Raw genomic sequence first — 17,866 nt, 5'->3', positions numbered from 1 at the left:
GGCTGGATGTTGCAACCACCGTGTAGACCCGGGTGCGAGGAAACGCAGCCTGGCTGGCACCTAACGGAGACATGCAGCACCTGGAGACCTCTGGTAAATGCGTACGTGATATCGGTAAGGGGGGGCTCACCCCGCTCCCCGCCATCACACACACCCCCCGAGCTACTCACTGAATCCTCAGTTGGGAATTTTTCAGGTTTTACTAGAAAAGCTTCTCTCTATTGCTCCCTTAAACCCTCTGGGACATCCAGGGCAGGGAGCTGCAGGCCAAGGATTGTCCCAATCTCCTTGCCGTGGAAAGGGGCATCCCTGCCCAAACCAGAAAACACACAGCTCTGGGGAAGCCACCGCTCTGCAAATACTGGCTAAAGGCAGAGGAGGGAAAGAGCAGTCTGAGAAGCAGCCAAAGTCTGTGGCCCTTTGAACTTGCATCATGCCGGCCAAGGGAACCTGCCAATTTTCGGTGTAAAGAGCCCTCGTAGTTGTGGCTGAGCAGCACAGCCAGGGCTGGATGCACGTGTGGGTGTGCCCCAAGAAAGTGTGTGTTTCCGAGGGAGAAAAGGTGTTTTTTAGATGAAGGCAACGATGTGGGACATCAGTGCCTATCTGCAGAAGGCTGAAAGGGGTGGGCTTGCACGGTGCTGCAGCAAAAGCCCAGAGAAGGTCTAGTAGACCCAAAGCTCAGGTGCTCACCCAGGGCCTGGGGAACCAGACACATGGGGTAACTTGAAACCCAAGTGGGAAATCCCAGTTAGCAATGTCACTGCAGGGGGACGAACCTGTGCTCCCTATGCTGAACTAGTACTTCAAAGAGTGATTGAAATGGTCCAAGGTAACCAGTACTGATGCAATTGTGTGTTCATACTGTAATGGCACTGGGACACACACACACGCACACAACTTTGCTCCAGAACAAGAGAATTTAGGACTTCTTCCTGGCAAGAAGGAGCTTTGCTTCCCCCAGCTAGTGCCTTTTGCTACTAGGCAACCTCTGACAGTCCAGGCTGATTAAACAGTCAGCTGGTGGCAATACACTGGTGATAGTATTATGATTATGTAGCAATAAGAGCAAGAGATAAGGTTGCAACATAAATAGAAAAAGCAGGGGGTAGGAGGAGGCAAAATAGATAATTATGAGGATTTGGCATAAGCAGTGTTTTGCATACCCTATATTTCACTTTGCCTTGCCATTACTGTCAGGGTAGAGTGAACACAGGGTGTAGTAGTTAAGGAAAGGGGTGGAAGCAAGGAAAAAAGACCAAATGCCTGTAAAAAACACAGAGAAGGAAAAAAGATTGATCAAAGGCTAGTGAAAAGAGAAGGAAAAAACCAAAGAAAAAGGAAGGCACAAAAAAATGTCAGAAAAAATAGTTTATGACTTCGGATGCCATAGTTATTTTGGCCAGCCTTAGGACATCCATTTCAGTTTTTTAAAATCTGGTTGAAAAATACACCAGGTAGTGAGGCATGGTGTGTGGGGAAAGTAAACAAGACCGGTTGCTGGAGGCTGTCCTGCCCTGCACAGGGGCTACTATAATCAGGGTTGTCACCATCCTCACCTCACTACTTTTTTTTTTTTTTTGCAAGGTGGTCTTCAATGTCCCTATCACAGATAGGACTTGTGCCTGGTGTTGCACAAACACAGGACACAAAATACTGGCTTCCGTAGTGAACTTATTGGCCGAGCAGTTCAAAACCAGGAGTTTTTATACTGCTGGCGATTACTAAGGTTAACCTCCCTTTCCCCTACCACTCCATCTCTCCTTGCCCCAACCCGCTGCCACGGTGTCAGCAGGACCCGGTGTATTTTGTGTGTATTGTATTTGGCTGCCTACCTTGACCTGCCAGCCCGTACCACAGGCTTGCTGATCACTTCAGAAAATAACTTTCTATCCCTGCGTGCAGCCACAGGATGCCCAAACAAGCAGTTCTTCTGAAAAAGGTTTGTATTCACCCCCAAAGCACCGAGTTAGTTACTTCAGAAGCACATTATACAGTTGATAATTTTGGTGGGCTGGATTCTGACTCCGCAGTCATGGGGTTCAACATGGGTTCGGACTGAGAGCCCTGAAGGTGGCTCCACTCAGTTTCCCTACTATAAGGCTGATCAGATTTAGCAGCTATTGGATTTTTTTAAGTACCAATAATTCATGATAAGTCTTTGTTAGTATTTGTCAATCTGAGTTTGCATTGGTGCATGCAGTAGAGCTTCCCTCAAGGCTAAAATAACTGTAAACAGATGATTTCTCTATTCCATAGAATTTATCTTTGTCACAAAAATATAGCAAGATTACCTGCCTTGACATAGTTTGTCTCGGTACAGATAGATACCAAGACAGATACTTGACCAGTTGTGTTTTTTTTCACCTGCCCTCCGGTATTGGGCTACAGCTTTCCATTATTCCCTCAACCCCTTTGGTGACTCTCTCTAAGCCAAAGCTGGGCTTTTTTATATCAGACCGTTACCAACCTTTTCTGAAATCATTCATGCCCCCCCCGCCATGTAGCTCTCCATGGCTGACGCTCTATAGAAGCCCACGAACACCTTCGGCAGTTCTTCTGCATCCTCCCGCCCTCTAGCTCTGGTCATCTTTTCCCTGCTTCTTTTCTTCCTTGACCTTCTTCCCTTTCTCCACGATCAGACTCGTATCCCAATGTGAGGTTCATGCAGTTAACTCATGTCTCACGTTTCCTTCACGCCAGGTCTCTCTCTCCAACGTCTGGTGTGTGGAGCGATGTCTCCTGCTCTCTGACCTCTTGGATACAACCCAAAAGGTCCTACTAAAGGACAAATCCCTCAGCTGCTGAGCTGTGTCCCAGCCCTCCCTGGCTTTTGTCTGGCATCTGAAGAGCGGATTCCAGAGAACATCTGATCTCTGGTCACTTGGAAGCGAGCCCCGATGGGAAACCCACCTGAGGCTGGACACACACGCGGCGGTGGGAAGGGATGGGGGGGGTGCCTGAACCACAGATGACGCGTTGACGTGCAAAAATGGAAACAGCGGCTGATGTTGATCGGGAGGAGGGAGGCTGTTAATTCAAAGCATGCCGCTCGTCCACGTTGGGCACAGATAGAAACAATATGCTGGAAAGCAGCTACGTGCCGGGGTGGGACTTGCAGGGGCCGGCCGGCGTGGAGCGGCTTGTCCGCGTGCCAGGGGTGGGGGGGGGGGGGGTGTAGGGAGAACGCCCCGTTGGCACGGTGTCCAGGGGAGGGAACTGGGGAACTGGGGGGAAGGGGATGGCTTTGCCTTGCTCGCTCCACTTTAAATACCTTTGCGCAGAGCTCTGGCCGCTGCAGCAAGGTCAGAAGGCTTCACCTGCAGCGACCGAGGGGCCTCCCTGCGTGGGCATCACTGCTTCTGCAACATGGATGCGCAGCACTGCAAAATGAATGGCGACCCTTTCCAGGTAAGCGATGGGGTCTGTGTGCCCACTCTTTGCAGGGGGGGAGCTGTGACTGCCTCCCTCCTGCCCCCCCCCCCCCCTTGCAAATCTTGTTCCCCGCTCTCCGAGAGGCAGCGTGTCCCGGGATGGGAGGAAACAACGCACCCGTCTCAATGCTTTGCCTGGTTGCCACCGTTCTCCCTTTTGGCAGCCAGCACGCTTGTCTGTTGTTAATTGTGCTCGCAAAAGTGCAATGAGAACGAAAATGAACATTGCGATAGTATCCTTGCATATATGGCAGAGAGAAGAAGCAGCAGCAAAGACCAGCAGCTAATTAGAGGTCTTGAGCCTGTGTGATGAAAGCAAGCTGTCTTCTTCTGTTAAAGGAAAGCAGATGAAGTTATGTGCTCTTCTGGGAGCTATTTGTCAAACTTTGGGACTCCGATGTCCCCTTTTTTAATGTTTACTGACTTATTTTGAACCCTTTGCTTTGAGAAATACAGTAAAGTTCTGAAGCCCATGCCTTTCCATTACAGGCACTATAGTTACTGCATGGGCAGTGACATAACCTGAGGTCAGCTTGGTTAATTATTAGGACCGAACTCTGCATGTACGTGTCCTAGGCGATGCTGCTGAACCCAGAGACAAGCTGCAGAAGATGTGCAAAAAAGGGCTGCAGTTTCTACATGCCTTTTTAAGAGCGGAGCAGCTGAAGCAGCCTGGTTTCCTACTGCTTTGTGTGCTGAGTCTGAACTCCCGCAACAATTCTCTAGGGTCTCACCTTGCTGCTTTTCCAAGTTCTATAATTGCTTGGTCTCAATGGCATCTATGGGAGCCGAGCATCTAAATGCCTTAAGAAGTCTGACTTGGAAACTAGCTCCAGTTTCAGAAGTAACTTGGGAATCTTACTTCCTTTGAAATATTCTTCCCATTTTTTTCCTACTATTTTGTATATCTAGTAAGTCTAGAATTTATGGCACAGCGGTGAATTTTTTCTCTCATTGAAACTGCAAGCAAAGCTTGCTCTGGCTTTAACAATGTTGGAATTCATTCTGAAGGGCTTTATCTAACCAGCTCAGAAATGGATTAGAAGGCTGACAGGTCTGTTTTATTGACCTCCAATGCTGCCACATGTGTCAGAAAGGCAATGTTAATCTGTATGTGAAGTGGTTGACTAAAAATGCAGATTTGCACTGCGCTCAGGTAAACCCATCCTTGTATCTATATCTCACCTATCATTGAGACTGTACTAGGTCTAGGAATGGATGTTCATGTTCATCAACTGGTACTTATTTTACTTCCTGAAAAAAAAAGGAGCTGGAAGAAAATTAGAGCTTTAATTTATTCCACGCTACATTTATAAATCATGTATACATGTCATATAGGCAATATTTCAATGACAGTGAAACAATTTGTTCAACTCTTAATCATAATCACAGTAGTAATAGAACAGTAGAACTACCCCAAAGTTGCAATTCCTCTCTATATGTTAAAAAGCAAGAAATTAGAATTGAGAATGGATAAACTGTGATCAATAGTTAAAACTATGCATAGGTACTGCAAAAAGCTCAGCAATAGATGTGAGTGCCTGTGTGTATGTTGATGTATATTGCCTCCAGTGTATATGTTGATGTATATTATCTCCAGTGTGTATTGACGTATATTGTCTCCATATATGTTGATAAGAACTGGGTACCAGGAAAGCAGTCATTTTACTCTTCTTTCCCCTTGCAATGAAAGCTGTCATCTCTATGGACAGGCTCAGGCACGAACTAACGTTTGTACAGAGATCTTCCAGTGAACTAAGTGCATATGCAGATGTGCAAGGAGTTAAGCAAGTATCACTCTATTGCAGGCTTAGTGCCTACTCCCTACTGCAACATGTGTAACTTTTAAGCATCAACATAAATCAATTTACTAGAGTGGGAAAATGAGTGAGGACAGATTGAAAGTGACTGATCTCAACACATCAAGGCTAGTGACCGATGACAATCTGTCTGGGTTGGAAAGAAGGTTTTTTAAGGCATTTTTGGGTGTTTGCATGGTATAAAGAGATCAATTAACATCAGAATTACCTTGCAGGACTTGAACCTTGCATTATATTCCCTGAAGGTGTCCAAACCACACAGTCTTCCTTTGTCAGGTGGATTCAAGCCAACCTGCCACAGAAGTTTGTCCGCGCAGCATGCCTTGGCAATGGTATTTTGAAAACATAACTGCATGGCATTTAAAACAGTTTGGTGCAGACTACGAAAAATTCTCGGTCCATCGGGCAGACACTGGTGTAGCACAGTTCTGTCCTTAAGATCACTTTTGGTTGTGGTGGGGGAAAGCAGAAGGTCAAAGCAATGCATGGACAGTATTTCAGATGACAGTTTTGGTTACACTCTCATAAAATTTCAGGACTACTGATGTTTGGTTTGCCTTTTGACAGACTCCTGTCATTGTTTTCCCTTGTGGTTGCTTGAGCTGTTAATGGGTTTCATTAGCCAGTTGCTACATTACATCTGATTGCTTTTCCTCTTGGACCCCATCAAGTAAGAGCTGGGCTGGCTCCCTGGCTGGGTGAGAACGCAGGAGACCCAGAGATGCTGCGGGAAGTGTCACAGTTGAACAGGTTGACAATCTTCCTTCTGGTGCGTAAAACTAGTATTTCCACTACAGTTCCTGCTGGAGGTTCCCCATAAAGGTGGAAAACTTTTGGATAACCTTTGCAATCACTGGAAATAAAGCCAGTCTCCCTGTTGCCAGTCTCTGACAAAGAATTCTCAGGTTAGCAGCAGCCTCAGATGGCCTGAAGAATCAACAATTATTTACATTACAAGGGAAGGCCATTCCTTAAGACACTGCCTCAGAAAATGTAGCCCCACCAAGAACTTTATGGCTTCAGGGCAGCTGGATTTGATTATTAATTTGTCTGCTACAAAGACTGTCTTTTCTGAGGACAATATTTGGGAACTGAGATTCTTTATACTCTGATTTATATGTTAAATCAAGCAATAGCTATAATGAGGACAGGGTCTGACTGAAAATACAGATACAAAAATTGAATGGATGCCTTGAATCAAGTTTTGGCCCAGGACTTGTTACATCAGTAGGTCTGTGTTGCAGCCCTCTGGTGTGACCTTTGAAATACCAACCAGGGGCAATTTGCCCAAGGCCGGTAGTCGTTAAAGAAACCCCAACCAATAAGGCATTAATGTGACTTCCAAAAGTTTGTGATGGTTGTGCACCTGACTTACTGTGACATCAGAAAAATCAATTGATTCTGGAAATGTCAGCGGGCACTTACCTGCCATGTCAGGTACCCAGATAATTTTGAAAATCTGGCCGCACTTTAGGACTCAGTTTCCTGTTTCTGAAATGGTGAAATAGCTCTTCCCTACTTAACACGGGTTTTGTGAAAAGAAACACATGTACTGAGACATACCAAGGCATTCTGGTAATGAGAACCACGAAAACAATTAAAATAAACATTCTCCTTGCCTGGGAATACTGGAATTTGCCTTTTGGAATTTGCAGAGCAGAAGACCAATAAGAGAAAGGGAACAAACATAAACGAAAACACTTCTTGCCCTAACTGAGCCTTTACTCACTGTGGGATTTAGGGAAGATCCAAATATTTGCTCCAACATTCTTCCTTTTTTTTTTTTTTTTGTTGTTATTTTGTTTTTAAACCACCTTCCATATCCCTCTTGTGAATACCACCTCTCCTGCGGCTACCTGGAAGGTACAAGCAGAACTGAAAGGAAACGTAGATTGTGGCCAGCATCTCTGCACAGAGCTCATCTACATTGCTCTGCTTAATCCTGAGTGTTAATGAAAAGAAAGCCTGAGGGAAGGTCTTTGCACTGTAGCTGAAACCAAAGTGCAGAAATGTTTCCAGTCATCCGTGAGCTTGGTACACTTGAGAGGTGAAGCAAAGCAGAGACGATATTAGACTATTTTCATGTCCTTTTTGACTACCTCGCTCCTACATGGGTCCTAGTTTGAAAGAAGGGATTTGTGGCTCTACCATCATAAATCAGAGCAGCCCCAGAGCTGCTCTACTTCTGGCAGCAACAGTTGCCTTGGTTCCCACTTAAAGTAACTTCCTACCCTCTTTACATTGCTGATGCCGTGCAAAAGGGAAATGGAGTAAAGAAAAACTGACTCCTAGGGTGAATGTAAATGGTTTGCGTGTTTGTTTTCTTTTCTTTCAGGAATCCATGTACATTGAAGAGTCCTCAAACAAAAGTGGTGTGATTTCTTTGATTTTCTCTCTGAAAGAAGAAGTTGGGGCATTGGCTAAAGTTCTGCGCACATTTGAGGTAAATATTTTCCTTCAGGAGACCTGACCAAGTCTTTACATTTTTGCATTGCAGCAGCATTTGCTCAGGGTGTTTGTGGTCATGTTTGTGATTCCATTTCATTGCCATAAAGGGGGAAAGCAGCATACATTTCTTTTCTGGGGTTAAAAATCCCTTAAAATCTTGGAACAGAAGTAGCCTTTTTAAGTTAAAATTTAATTTCAAACTTTTAAATTAAAACCTCTATTTTGAACTGATATGAGGGTGGAAAAAACCCACATTTTCTCCATTTAGGAAGGAAATATTCCACTGTAAGTGCTTGAGTAAGAGACAGAAGAGAATTGGGCCATAACCTGAGATTGACATATGAGTATGTATGTGTATGTATATGTGTATACGTATAGAAAGGCAAATATAACCTGCATGTGAGCCATGTGACTCATAGTGCACATGTTGCATGAAGTATTTCTACTGGGGGCAGCTACCATCCCCTTAGCCCTTGTTCACCTCAGTAAATCTGATATAAATAAGCTCACCATCTTCCCACCAGTGGTACTTCTACGGAGTGGGTAGAGGATACCTACAAAACAGCATCAAAATGACAGCACTTTGTTTACACCAAAGGGACTCAGCAACTTGCACTGACTGATTTGGAAAGCTCTTGGGGAAACAAGGAGCCATTTACCTTTCAGGACATTGTGTGCCTATTTATTCTTGCAGAAATATTTCCCAGATGTCATGGATGCTGTTTAAAAAGCACGAAATCCTTGCAATTCGGGATGGTTGTGTTGCAACACACACAGCTCTGTACTCTGTCCTCCCAAGCAAATACAGTGTTATATTGGTTTTGTGACCTTGTTTTTCAGAACATCATCATGTAATAATTGTGCCTGAAAGCAGCTCTTTCTATAGAGCACTGTAAAAAGTTGTGGCCTGCATACTTTCCATTCATAAACTGAATTGACTAGGAAATGAAAGGTTTGTGTGGTATTAGTACAAATGAAAAATAATTCTGAGTTATAGGACATATTTGATTCATTAAGATGAAGGGAAATTCATACCAACAGCAGCAGAGCTAGTCTAAATCTGTGAACTGACAACTGTAATACAGTCCTGCAAAATGTCCGTACGTCGGTGGCGTGCACGTCTCTGAGTGAATTAAGGAGGTTGTTGATATTCTCTGGTTAAATGCATTGCTGTCTACTAACCAAATTGCTGTCAGCCCTGAAGGAAAATCTGCAGGGTAGCTAGTATAGGGAAGAGAGAAGTAGCAACTTCTTGGATGTGACTCTTCTTGCTGCCAAGCAGGTACCTAAACTAGACCGGCTGAGTCATGGTTTTCCCCAGTGAACATGATGGCAACTGAGGGAAAGGGCCTCAGCTGAAGAAGTCTGCGCTGCTGCCTGGGTGGTTTCCCATCCCAGCGAAGCCAATTCTTTCTGTGCAAACTTGCGGTCTCCCCCAGCACCAAGGCTTGCCAAGAGACCTGGCATAGGTGCTCTGATATCAGTTTTGCATGTTGTTAGCAATGTAGTAGGGAATCGGACGGGTGGCTGGAGGAAAGGGATTTAATGGTACAAGCCTGACCTGCAGCTTCAGCTCCTCGGGGCTGCCATTAGTGAATTCATAAGCGTTGGGGTGTGTAAACCAGAGCAGCCCTTGGGCTGTTCTAACTCAGTGCAAAGGATCTCGCCCTGTATACAGTGGTGTAGGACTCCTGTGCATGCACGGCTGAGATAACCTCCACCCTTCCCCACCTGGGCCATAACCATGGTGCCTCAGAGACGCAGACTTTGTGCTCAGTGACATCCGCAGCAGAGATGGGGAAGGTGGTGATAGGCAGATGAAGTGGGGCAACAAGGAGGAAGACCTCGAGAGGAGTTTTTTTTCCTCTTGTACCCCTTCCGTGCTTAATAAAATCAACTGCGAGGTGCAGATTAGCTACAGCAGTTGGTTCAGACTCTCTGTTGGTGGTGTCCTGTGGGCAGGGAGACCCCTCGCCTTGTTCCAGGGTTTCTGTCGCTGCCTTGGCGCTGGCCCGGGGAAACGCAGTGGGTTTGTCTCAGGGGGATGGCACAAGGAAGAGACGTGGGGACGGCTGCTCTGGCTGTCATTGCCTCACGCGACCACATGAAGTAGGAAAAAGGAAAACTCAAAAGCCACAAAATATGATCAGAGCGTTCCCTGGAGCAGACGCGGCACTGCAGCCGTCGACGGCCGCAGAGAGCCAGACCTTGTGCGGCCGCTGGTGCTGACGGCCACGCGTGGTGCATCTGGAGCACCTCTGATCCTTGCTGAGGCTGCCGGGGTCTCTCTGGGCACTGGTGTGTGGGAATGCGGGCAGAGAGCACGGCTCAACCATCTTCTCCTCCCAGCTTGTGCTTGGGAGCGATTAAGGGACAGTGCCTCTGGCACTGGCTTTGAGGATTTTGCCTCTTCTCTAGCCAATCTATAAAACTACTCTGGGACATGAAGCAGGGAGGAGGAGGGTTAAGTGAGCTGTAAATATGAAACTCTTAAAAATAAATCCTCTCCCAAGACAGGGAAGAAAGCATGGAAGCAAGATCCGGACTGAGACACAGGGAATTGAGGGGATACCTAAAGAAAGGAGAGACCTCGTGGTGCCATCAGCAGCCAGGCTGCCTTTCTGTAAAGGAGTTGTCTGTGTGGACCTGGGAAGGTTCATCCTCTTGTTGGTTTAAGAGCTGGAGAAAAAATTTCTGTTACTCTGGGAGGGCTGTTCAGTCACTCTTGTGTCCCTATCTGGGAGGCAGGAGCAGCTCCTCACTCCCAGGTTCCCATCTTGCCCATGTCCTACTTCTGTGCTGGGATGAAACTTGGCCAGCCATTAGCCCCCACCACAGCCTGATCTCCATGGGGAGCAAGAGCCCAAACTGCTGGTTCATCAAGCACCATGGCTACTCCCCAGTCTCGATGTCATCTGTACTCACGCAGGAGGCAAACCTCCCAGGGAAGGACGTAGTGTCCAAACACAGTCCAGATGAACTGGGTAAGCTTCCAGTGGGGGCCAGGATGGACCGAAAGTAGGGGACCCCCATGTACAGGTAGGTGAAAGCACAAGGCCAGCGGCTACAGAGAGAGCGCTCACGGCGCAGAATTATGTCCTGTCACCGAGATGCCAAGTTTAAGAGAATTTCAGTGTGTTTTGGGGAAACATTAATGTTTGTCCTACTCAAACATCCCTCAGGGTTGCTCAGGCAGTTGATAGAGTGAGTGCTGCATGTTCTCATGTTTGCTTTTTTGCTCAAAGACCCAAACTCTTGTTTTCTCTTCAGGTCCCAGTTGCACAAAAATATGTGGCTACAGTGACAACTGTTGTTTTTCCTATGTAGCTTGAAGGCTTTTTTTTTCTGAGGAATGTCCTCTATGTACTCAGCTCCTTACGTCTGCTGGCTTTATGTCCAAAATGTACCCAGTTCTGCCACTTTTTTCGTAAGTTTACTCTTGATTCATATTCTCTGTAATACCTTTCAATGTTGGGCCAATGCATAATGTCCAAAAAGAGCAAGCAGTCTGTATGGAAGAAGGACTGGACCCTCAGAAGGGCAGGCACATATTTAAAGAAAGACTATATGGCTTTTTAAGCTGAAAGCATTTCTGTCTCTAAAAGCAAACCCAGACTGTGCCTGTGGACGGGTTCAACAACCACTTTGGGTGGGAGGAGAATCCTTTCCCAGTCTCACACACCAAAACAAGCAGCACTCAGGAATACCCCCCCCAAACACCAGACCTCAGCAGGCTCCTAAGCTCTTCTGACCCCTGGCTCTTGTCCCCCGTCTGTTTTGCAAATCCTTGCCCGGCTGCGTGAATCTGCTCCTCCCGGACTGCTCCGTACCCAGGGTGCCCTATGCCACTGCTGACAGCGCAGTCCCTGCAGCCCCTTCTCCACCTTCCCTGTGCAGACGCAGCGGCCGCGGGGCCAGACTCGCACTCTGACGGGTGCTGTAAAGTCAGAGCAGCTCAATCATGCCCAGCAATAAGCAGATTGCTAAAACTGAATCCACTTTGCTTCCACACTAGCTGCTCTGTGTGTATACTGGGATGTGGTAAAGATTCACTTTCTGCTTATCAAACCCAATTATTTTGCACTTCAAAAGCCTATTTGTCCATAATCTTTATCTTGTCCTAGTGTGCATACAGCTTCCTCGTGGGTTCTGCTTGGGCAATACCTCTGACCTTATTGCAGGCTTGAGGGTGTCCACAGAGACAGTATAAACCCACCAGCAGAGTCTTTACACCAACTTCATTTTAATAGGACCTGCTGTACACTAAGGCACTGCTTGGTGCAGCCTTACGCTGTTTATTTGTCTCATGCTATTACAGAAGATGATAGCTAGGAAGCCAAAACTTGAATAAATACCTTAGTCTGAAGCAGAACATCACACGTAAGTAAAACATTATGCTTAAAATCAGGAAGACAGCATAGTCATTGTGGAATTATGTTCCTCTTTAGATTCACTGGACACAGAGTATGAGTCCAGATCAGAAAAAGACAGAAATCTTCCAGGTTTCTTATCAAAACTGGAAAAGCAAAGCAGAGCATTTTGGGTTAACCCAAGTGTTACACTTGATGGGAATGTTTATTTTTCTCTGTAGTGATAAAAGCCTATTGAAACCGAGATCACTTTTTTAAACAACAAAGTCCATGCTGAAAGAAATGAAGTAGAGAAAAAAAAAAAATCTGCCCCCCCTCAAAGAAAGATTGGCATTTCCAAAGTTAAATTCATCATTAAGAATATCAGAACTAAACATTTCAATATGTAAAAAGGATTGCCCTCAGTTTTAATTGAAATTTTTCCACATGAATTTGTGAATATGTTAATCTCCTCTAAAGTTCTTTTCCTGATGGATTTACAAGTAGTGGAAGACGTCAGCTGTAGTACGAGGCAAACATTGGGTTGGAATGTATTACAAATTTGCTCAACCCATCCTCAGAGAGAGGGCTTCCACCTCCTCTTCGCTAACGTGACCTTCCTAAATACAGAGCAGGACTTTAGTACAAGGTCCAGCTGTCAGCGGTGTTACTTACAGTGGTTAGGGCTCTAGCTCAGAAGCAGCCCCATCTATTTGCACGGAGTAGTACTCCTTGCTCCCAGAGTAAGTTACTGCTCCGTGGGATGGCTGGATGGGAGTAACGGGCTGGGTTAAATGAGACCCTGCACTTTCAGAGCCAGCAAAGATGACTGCGCTCTTGTTCTCTTTGGGAGCTTATTTCATTCAACAGACAGTCCAAAGTGACTGTTACCTTTTCGTCCCTCGGGAATGTATTGGCTCTGCAGTGGTTTGGGTTGTTTCCAGATCAGGAGAAGCGAGCAGTCCCTTTGGTCAGGGGGTGTGTTGGAGGTGTCTGCAGCGATAGGTGAACAGACCAGGCATGGCCCTAGCAAGAGACTTGTTTTTTCATCATAGTATGCATATGCACAGCTACAATTATTTCATTACACCTGAACTCACTGCTCCGAACCCATGTCCTCAGTCTGAGCTCTCCTCTTCCCAGGGCCAGGAAAGCAGGACTCCTTGATCTAGTTAACCAGCACGAGTTTAAAGAGAGGAGTGCCCTCTTGCTAGGTGCTTGCGCAGTGCCCCGTGCTGTCACATATGCTTTTTGGTTTGTCCGGCCGCACGTGTTTTGTGGCTAGATCGTGCTGAATGCCTCATGCCGAACTTCGGGTTTGGAGCAGAAGGGCAGAGTGAGGGACACCAGGGGCTGCTCCGGGGCCGGCTGCCCTTTGGGGTTCTTTACCGGCAGGGGCTGGCTCTGGGTCCTTGTACCTCCGTGAGCTTGTCATGTGAGGAAGACCCTAGCAGATGTGAAGGAGAAGATGAGGAAGCACTGTCTTCAGCTGAGAAGGCCCTTGGACGGTAAAGCTGAACCAGACGGCTCCCTTTGCCTTCACCTTGGGAAACCACAGCTGAAGGCATCGCCGTAACTTCTTAACAACCCTCTGATCTCCTGTGGAAATTAGGCACTGAGTTTCTACTTGTGCTTCGGAAAGTGTCCTCCTTCAGGAAGCCCTGAACTAGCCTGTTAACAAGGGTTAAAAGAACATGTCACTTTTTTTTTTTTTTTTTTTAATATCAGGAATTTGCAAGTAAATCCTTGTTTTGGGAGATTTCACCCCAGTCCTCACTGAATGTTGATTAGTGGCACCGTAGCACTGTTGATGGTTCTTCACCTGGTAACAACGTGGGGCCTCCTGATGAAGCCAAACTTTCTTAATGACAACAGTCATGAAAACAAGCTGCAGATGAGTTTCACATCTGTACGTAGTCATAACAACCTATACAGGAGCATTTAATAATGCGTAAACAGAAGGACATACAAATGCCATGGGAAGCAGTAGCCCATGACATTCCCAGAAAGTATCCATCCCCACTGAAAGCTTCCCTAGGTAGCTATGAAAACACAACTTTTCTTTTCCAATGATCAGGCCATTAAACTCTCTGAGGGTGGGACTAATTTCTCTTGGCAGTGACCTCTGCAAGACTGCCTACGTAGTGTCACACCACGCTGGTTTGATCCCACCAGTGTGGAGCAGCTGCAGCGTGGGAGATGATCCATCAGGATGGCACGACTGGAATAACCTGGGGAAGGGGCTGGAGCTGCTTCCCAGCCTCTGAGAGGGAGCCAAGGCTGAGATCTGGCACTGTGGGGTGAGGCAGGCAGGGAGATGGGCAATCTCCTCCTGCGGCCACCTTTGCCTCTGTTGTAAATTGGTATCTGTATCGCTAACCCTGCCATTCAAAAATCATGACTTACACAAAATGGACTTTTAGTTCTAACTTGATTTTTGAGCTCTGAGAACATGTCTTCAGACTTCTTTCTCTAATGGGGAGTGATAGAGATGATACAGTTAACTTGGATATTCAAATAATGAAAGCTGAGATCTTTCACCCCCAGGAGTGAAAGTTTTAAGAAAAAAAGCAAGACATTTTGAGTGACGTCAGCTAACGTCAAGGGATCTGGCAGTACTGTACCCCTGTGATCTCCATTAGGTGTTACACCTAATGCTAGCCTCAGTCCTCAAGGCAAAATCTGTTCTGAATTGTTAATACTTGTTAAAAAGTATATTAGAAATCACCTAGTATGCTGCTTTGAAATAAATGCAAGGTGAAGAGCTACCCCTCCTCTACCAACACAGAAGCACTCCAGCAGATATGTGGTTGTATGATAGGATGTGTCCATGTAGGAGAGAATCAACCTTCATGCTGGTCATAAACCCGAGGAGAAGTAGGGAAGCACCAACCTGCTGCAAGTTCTTTGCAGCTGCAATGGGTGGTGGGGTGAAGTCAGCAAAGGCACATCTAATCTCAAGCCATGGTGTCATCAGATTCCTACCAGCTCTGAAATAGGAAAGGCAGGAGAGACTCATGTTAATAGTTCAGGTGTGAATGCAGCCTCAAATATGTGACGGCCCAGATCTTCCAAAACCAGATAGGTTAGGAGTTACGTTCCATCAACAAAAAATAGCTCAGAAATCATGAAGTTCCATAAAATAAATACAGATTTTTTTCATTAGCTGTCTTATGAAGGTATACACTGTCAAGACTTCAAGCTCTACTAAAAAACACAGGGAGATTGGAAACTGCTCAAAATAAACAACTAAACCAAAAGTGCCCCCATTCTCCTTTCTCAGGTAACCATTTGTTTCCAGAAGTTGGAGCTTTAAATAAAGCATCAACCACTGTGAGCAACCTGATGCAATTGCAAGATTTAGCAATACTGAAGATAGAAAAAATTTTTGAACAATGTGGAACTATGAAGATTAAACACTAGATGGAGTAGTTGGACTAGAATGAAACAGATTTGTAAAGCAACTCTAGTAACAGAGCCACTGTAAATATTTTGGAATCAGGGGCTTAGTAGCAAGGCACAGCGTAGCGTATGAGAGCATGTTTCTCCAGGAGTGCCAGTTCAGGGAGTTGGACATACGCTGCTGAATTCTTGCTTTGAAAACAGTCACCAGAAGGGCTCTGCCTTCAGTTGCTCTGCTGTGAGGTCCTGAAGCCTCGACACAAAGGGGTAACGGGTTGGCTCTGCACATTGCTGAGCTGCAGGCACCCCTCAAATAAACAGCAAACCAGCTTCACACTCTGTGGGAAGCTGTTCTGCTTATCTCAAGTGTAAGAAAGGAGGTGACTGTCTCCAAGAGCTCCTGCTTCCCTGTCTTCTTATTTTTTTTTCCTTTTTCCCACTCTCTCAGGTTGTGGGGATACTTCAGGAGGCATCGATGCTCCTGCTGCCTTAAGCATGCCTTGTGCCCACCCTGCAGCTTCTCTCTTTGTTCCCAACCCCTGCATCATTCCTGTCATTTTGTGGGCACCGCTGTTTGTGCAGTTGCTCGCTGAGCCAGGTTGGAGAGCTGGTATGGTGGAAAAATCACCTGGCCAAAAAAAAAAAGGGATATAGTTAAGGTGCCTGTGTGATCTCTCAAACAGCTCTGCTGTCTCCAGGGAAGGGATGCCGAGGCAGGGATGAACACTTGTGGGTGGGGAAGGGAAGCAGGGGATAACAGCCACCCAAGAGTGGTCCATGTTATCACAGCCTCTGCAAGACGTAGAAATCCCAGTCGGGGCCCAGGACCCCATTCCCCCGTGAATCTACGCAGAGACAAAAATACAACACCCCGACACATCAGTGCAAGGTGAAAGCACAGCAGCACCTCAGTGCGCCTGAGCTGAGCCTTTGACAGGGGGAGGTTTTACACCCACTCTCCACTTTTGTGAGTGGCTACGTAGAGCAGCTGAATAACCCCGGGCTCCGGGTGCCAGCCCCACGTTCCCACACTGCTTTCCACGGTGCGGCAGCCCCCCGCGCCTGCTCTCTGCCAAAAGCTTTCCAGCCCCGAGTCATCCCAACTTCCAGCTCCAGGCCGTCCCACCTCCCAGCGCCTCACCAAGCGGAGGGTACAATGCGCGGTCTGTTTGCGAAACGGGACTTTGGAGGCCTAAAACAAATTGTCGTTGGGGCCCAGGACAGCGGCGGCCATTCTCTTGCCCCAGACGGCCCCGCGAGGACGGCATCTCTCAAGAGCAGCAGTTGGCGAATGCGCTTTTGACCTTTTCAACTTATTGTATTGGTATCTAGCCAAACAATTTAAGTTCGTCTGTGGTGTGCGACACTCAGGAAACAGAGGAATGACATGCATGCTGTTTCCTACCAAGTAATAAACTGGCTTTTGTGGCGGAGTGAATGAGGGCTTTGCTGCTGATGGCCAGATGCCCCCCTGCACTGTGCAAGCACTGAGAGGAGCCAAGAAAACCTTAAAGGGCTTGAGAGCTCAAACTAGAGGGAGGTACAGAAAAAAAGCTTCCCTCTTTCTTCTCTGTAGGTCACAAGTAGATCCTCACAGCGTTTCTTCATGGATGAAATCCTGACCCCGCTGCAGCAGGGGGTTTGACACTGACACCAGCGGGGCCATCATTTCACCCCATGTAGTTCGGGGTTTTCTTAAACCTGAAAGCAGCAAACCAAAAGCTTCTCCAGGGATCCTGAGCACCGTGTGTCAGCTCCTCTGACTCTCCTGCGATTGATCTTCAGGCCCAAATTTCCTCCAGGGGTTTGTCTATTCCTCCCAGGGGACAGAAGCCCAGACCTGGCCGCGGCGTGCCATGGCCACGGCTCCAGTGTGAGCCTGACAGGAAGGTCAGGTGGTAAAGTCAGCACCAACTGAAATCTGTTTAAAGGTTTTTCTCAAAAAAAAAAAAAAAAAAAATTCATATTTTCATATTCAAATTACGGTGCTCAGGAAAACATTTACGTTCAGCTAAACTGAGGTAGATTTTCTTGGACTTGTGTTTAAGTGACTGGAAAAATAGGTGTTTTAGCTGCTTGTTGCTTTACACATTGACGTGGTAGCATGTCTGAGGTCAGGTACACACTGGCCATAGTCATCGAGACTATAATTGCCAGCGATCCTTTTCTTCAGAGCTAGGAGGCACTGCTGCTGGTGGGTGAAGAGATATGGTGAGACAGAATTTGCGTTTCTGTGCTAAAGAAAAGACTTCTTCGCTGTGAGAGCGATCAGGCTCTGGAGCAGTTGTCCAGAGAGGTTGTGGAGTGTCCATCTGTGGAGACACTGAAGACTCGACTGGACACAGTCCTGAGCAATATCTGCTCCAGCAGACCCTTCCTGAGCAGAGTGTTGGACGAGATGCTCTCCAGAGGC

General features: G+C 46.6%; 1 protein-coding gene across 1 annotated transcript in view; it reads left to right on the top strand.

Moving 5' to 3' along the window:
• The first annotated feature begins 3,369 nt into the window (after positions 1 to 3,369).
• PAH (phenylalanine hydroxylase) overlaps positions 3,370 to 17,866 on the top strand; it is a 37,837-nt gene continuing 23,340 nt past the window's right edge. Inside the window, exons 1-2 of the mRNA XM_010566306.1 lie at positions 3,370 to 3,411; positions 7,590 to 7,697. Coding sequence (XP_010564608.1) covers positions 3,370 to 3,411; positions 7,590 to 7,697 — 150 coding nt within the window. The remainder of the gene's footprint in view (positions 3,412 to 7,589; positions 7,698 to 17,866) is intronic.

This window comes from Haliaeetus leucocephalus, unplaced genomic scaffold, assembly GCF_000737465.1.
Source record: "Haliaeetus leucocephalus isolate CR32 unplaced genomic scaffold, Haliaeetus_leucocephalus-4.0 Scaffold206, whole genome shotgun sequence".
NCBI lineage: Eukaryota > Metazoa > Chordata > Aves > Accipitriformes > Accipitridae > Haliaeetus > Haliaeetus leucocephalus.
The sequence above is the reverse complement of the archived record's forward strand: the minus strand, read 5'-3'. Positions and strand labels throughout refer to the sequence as shown.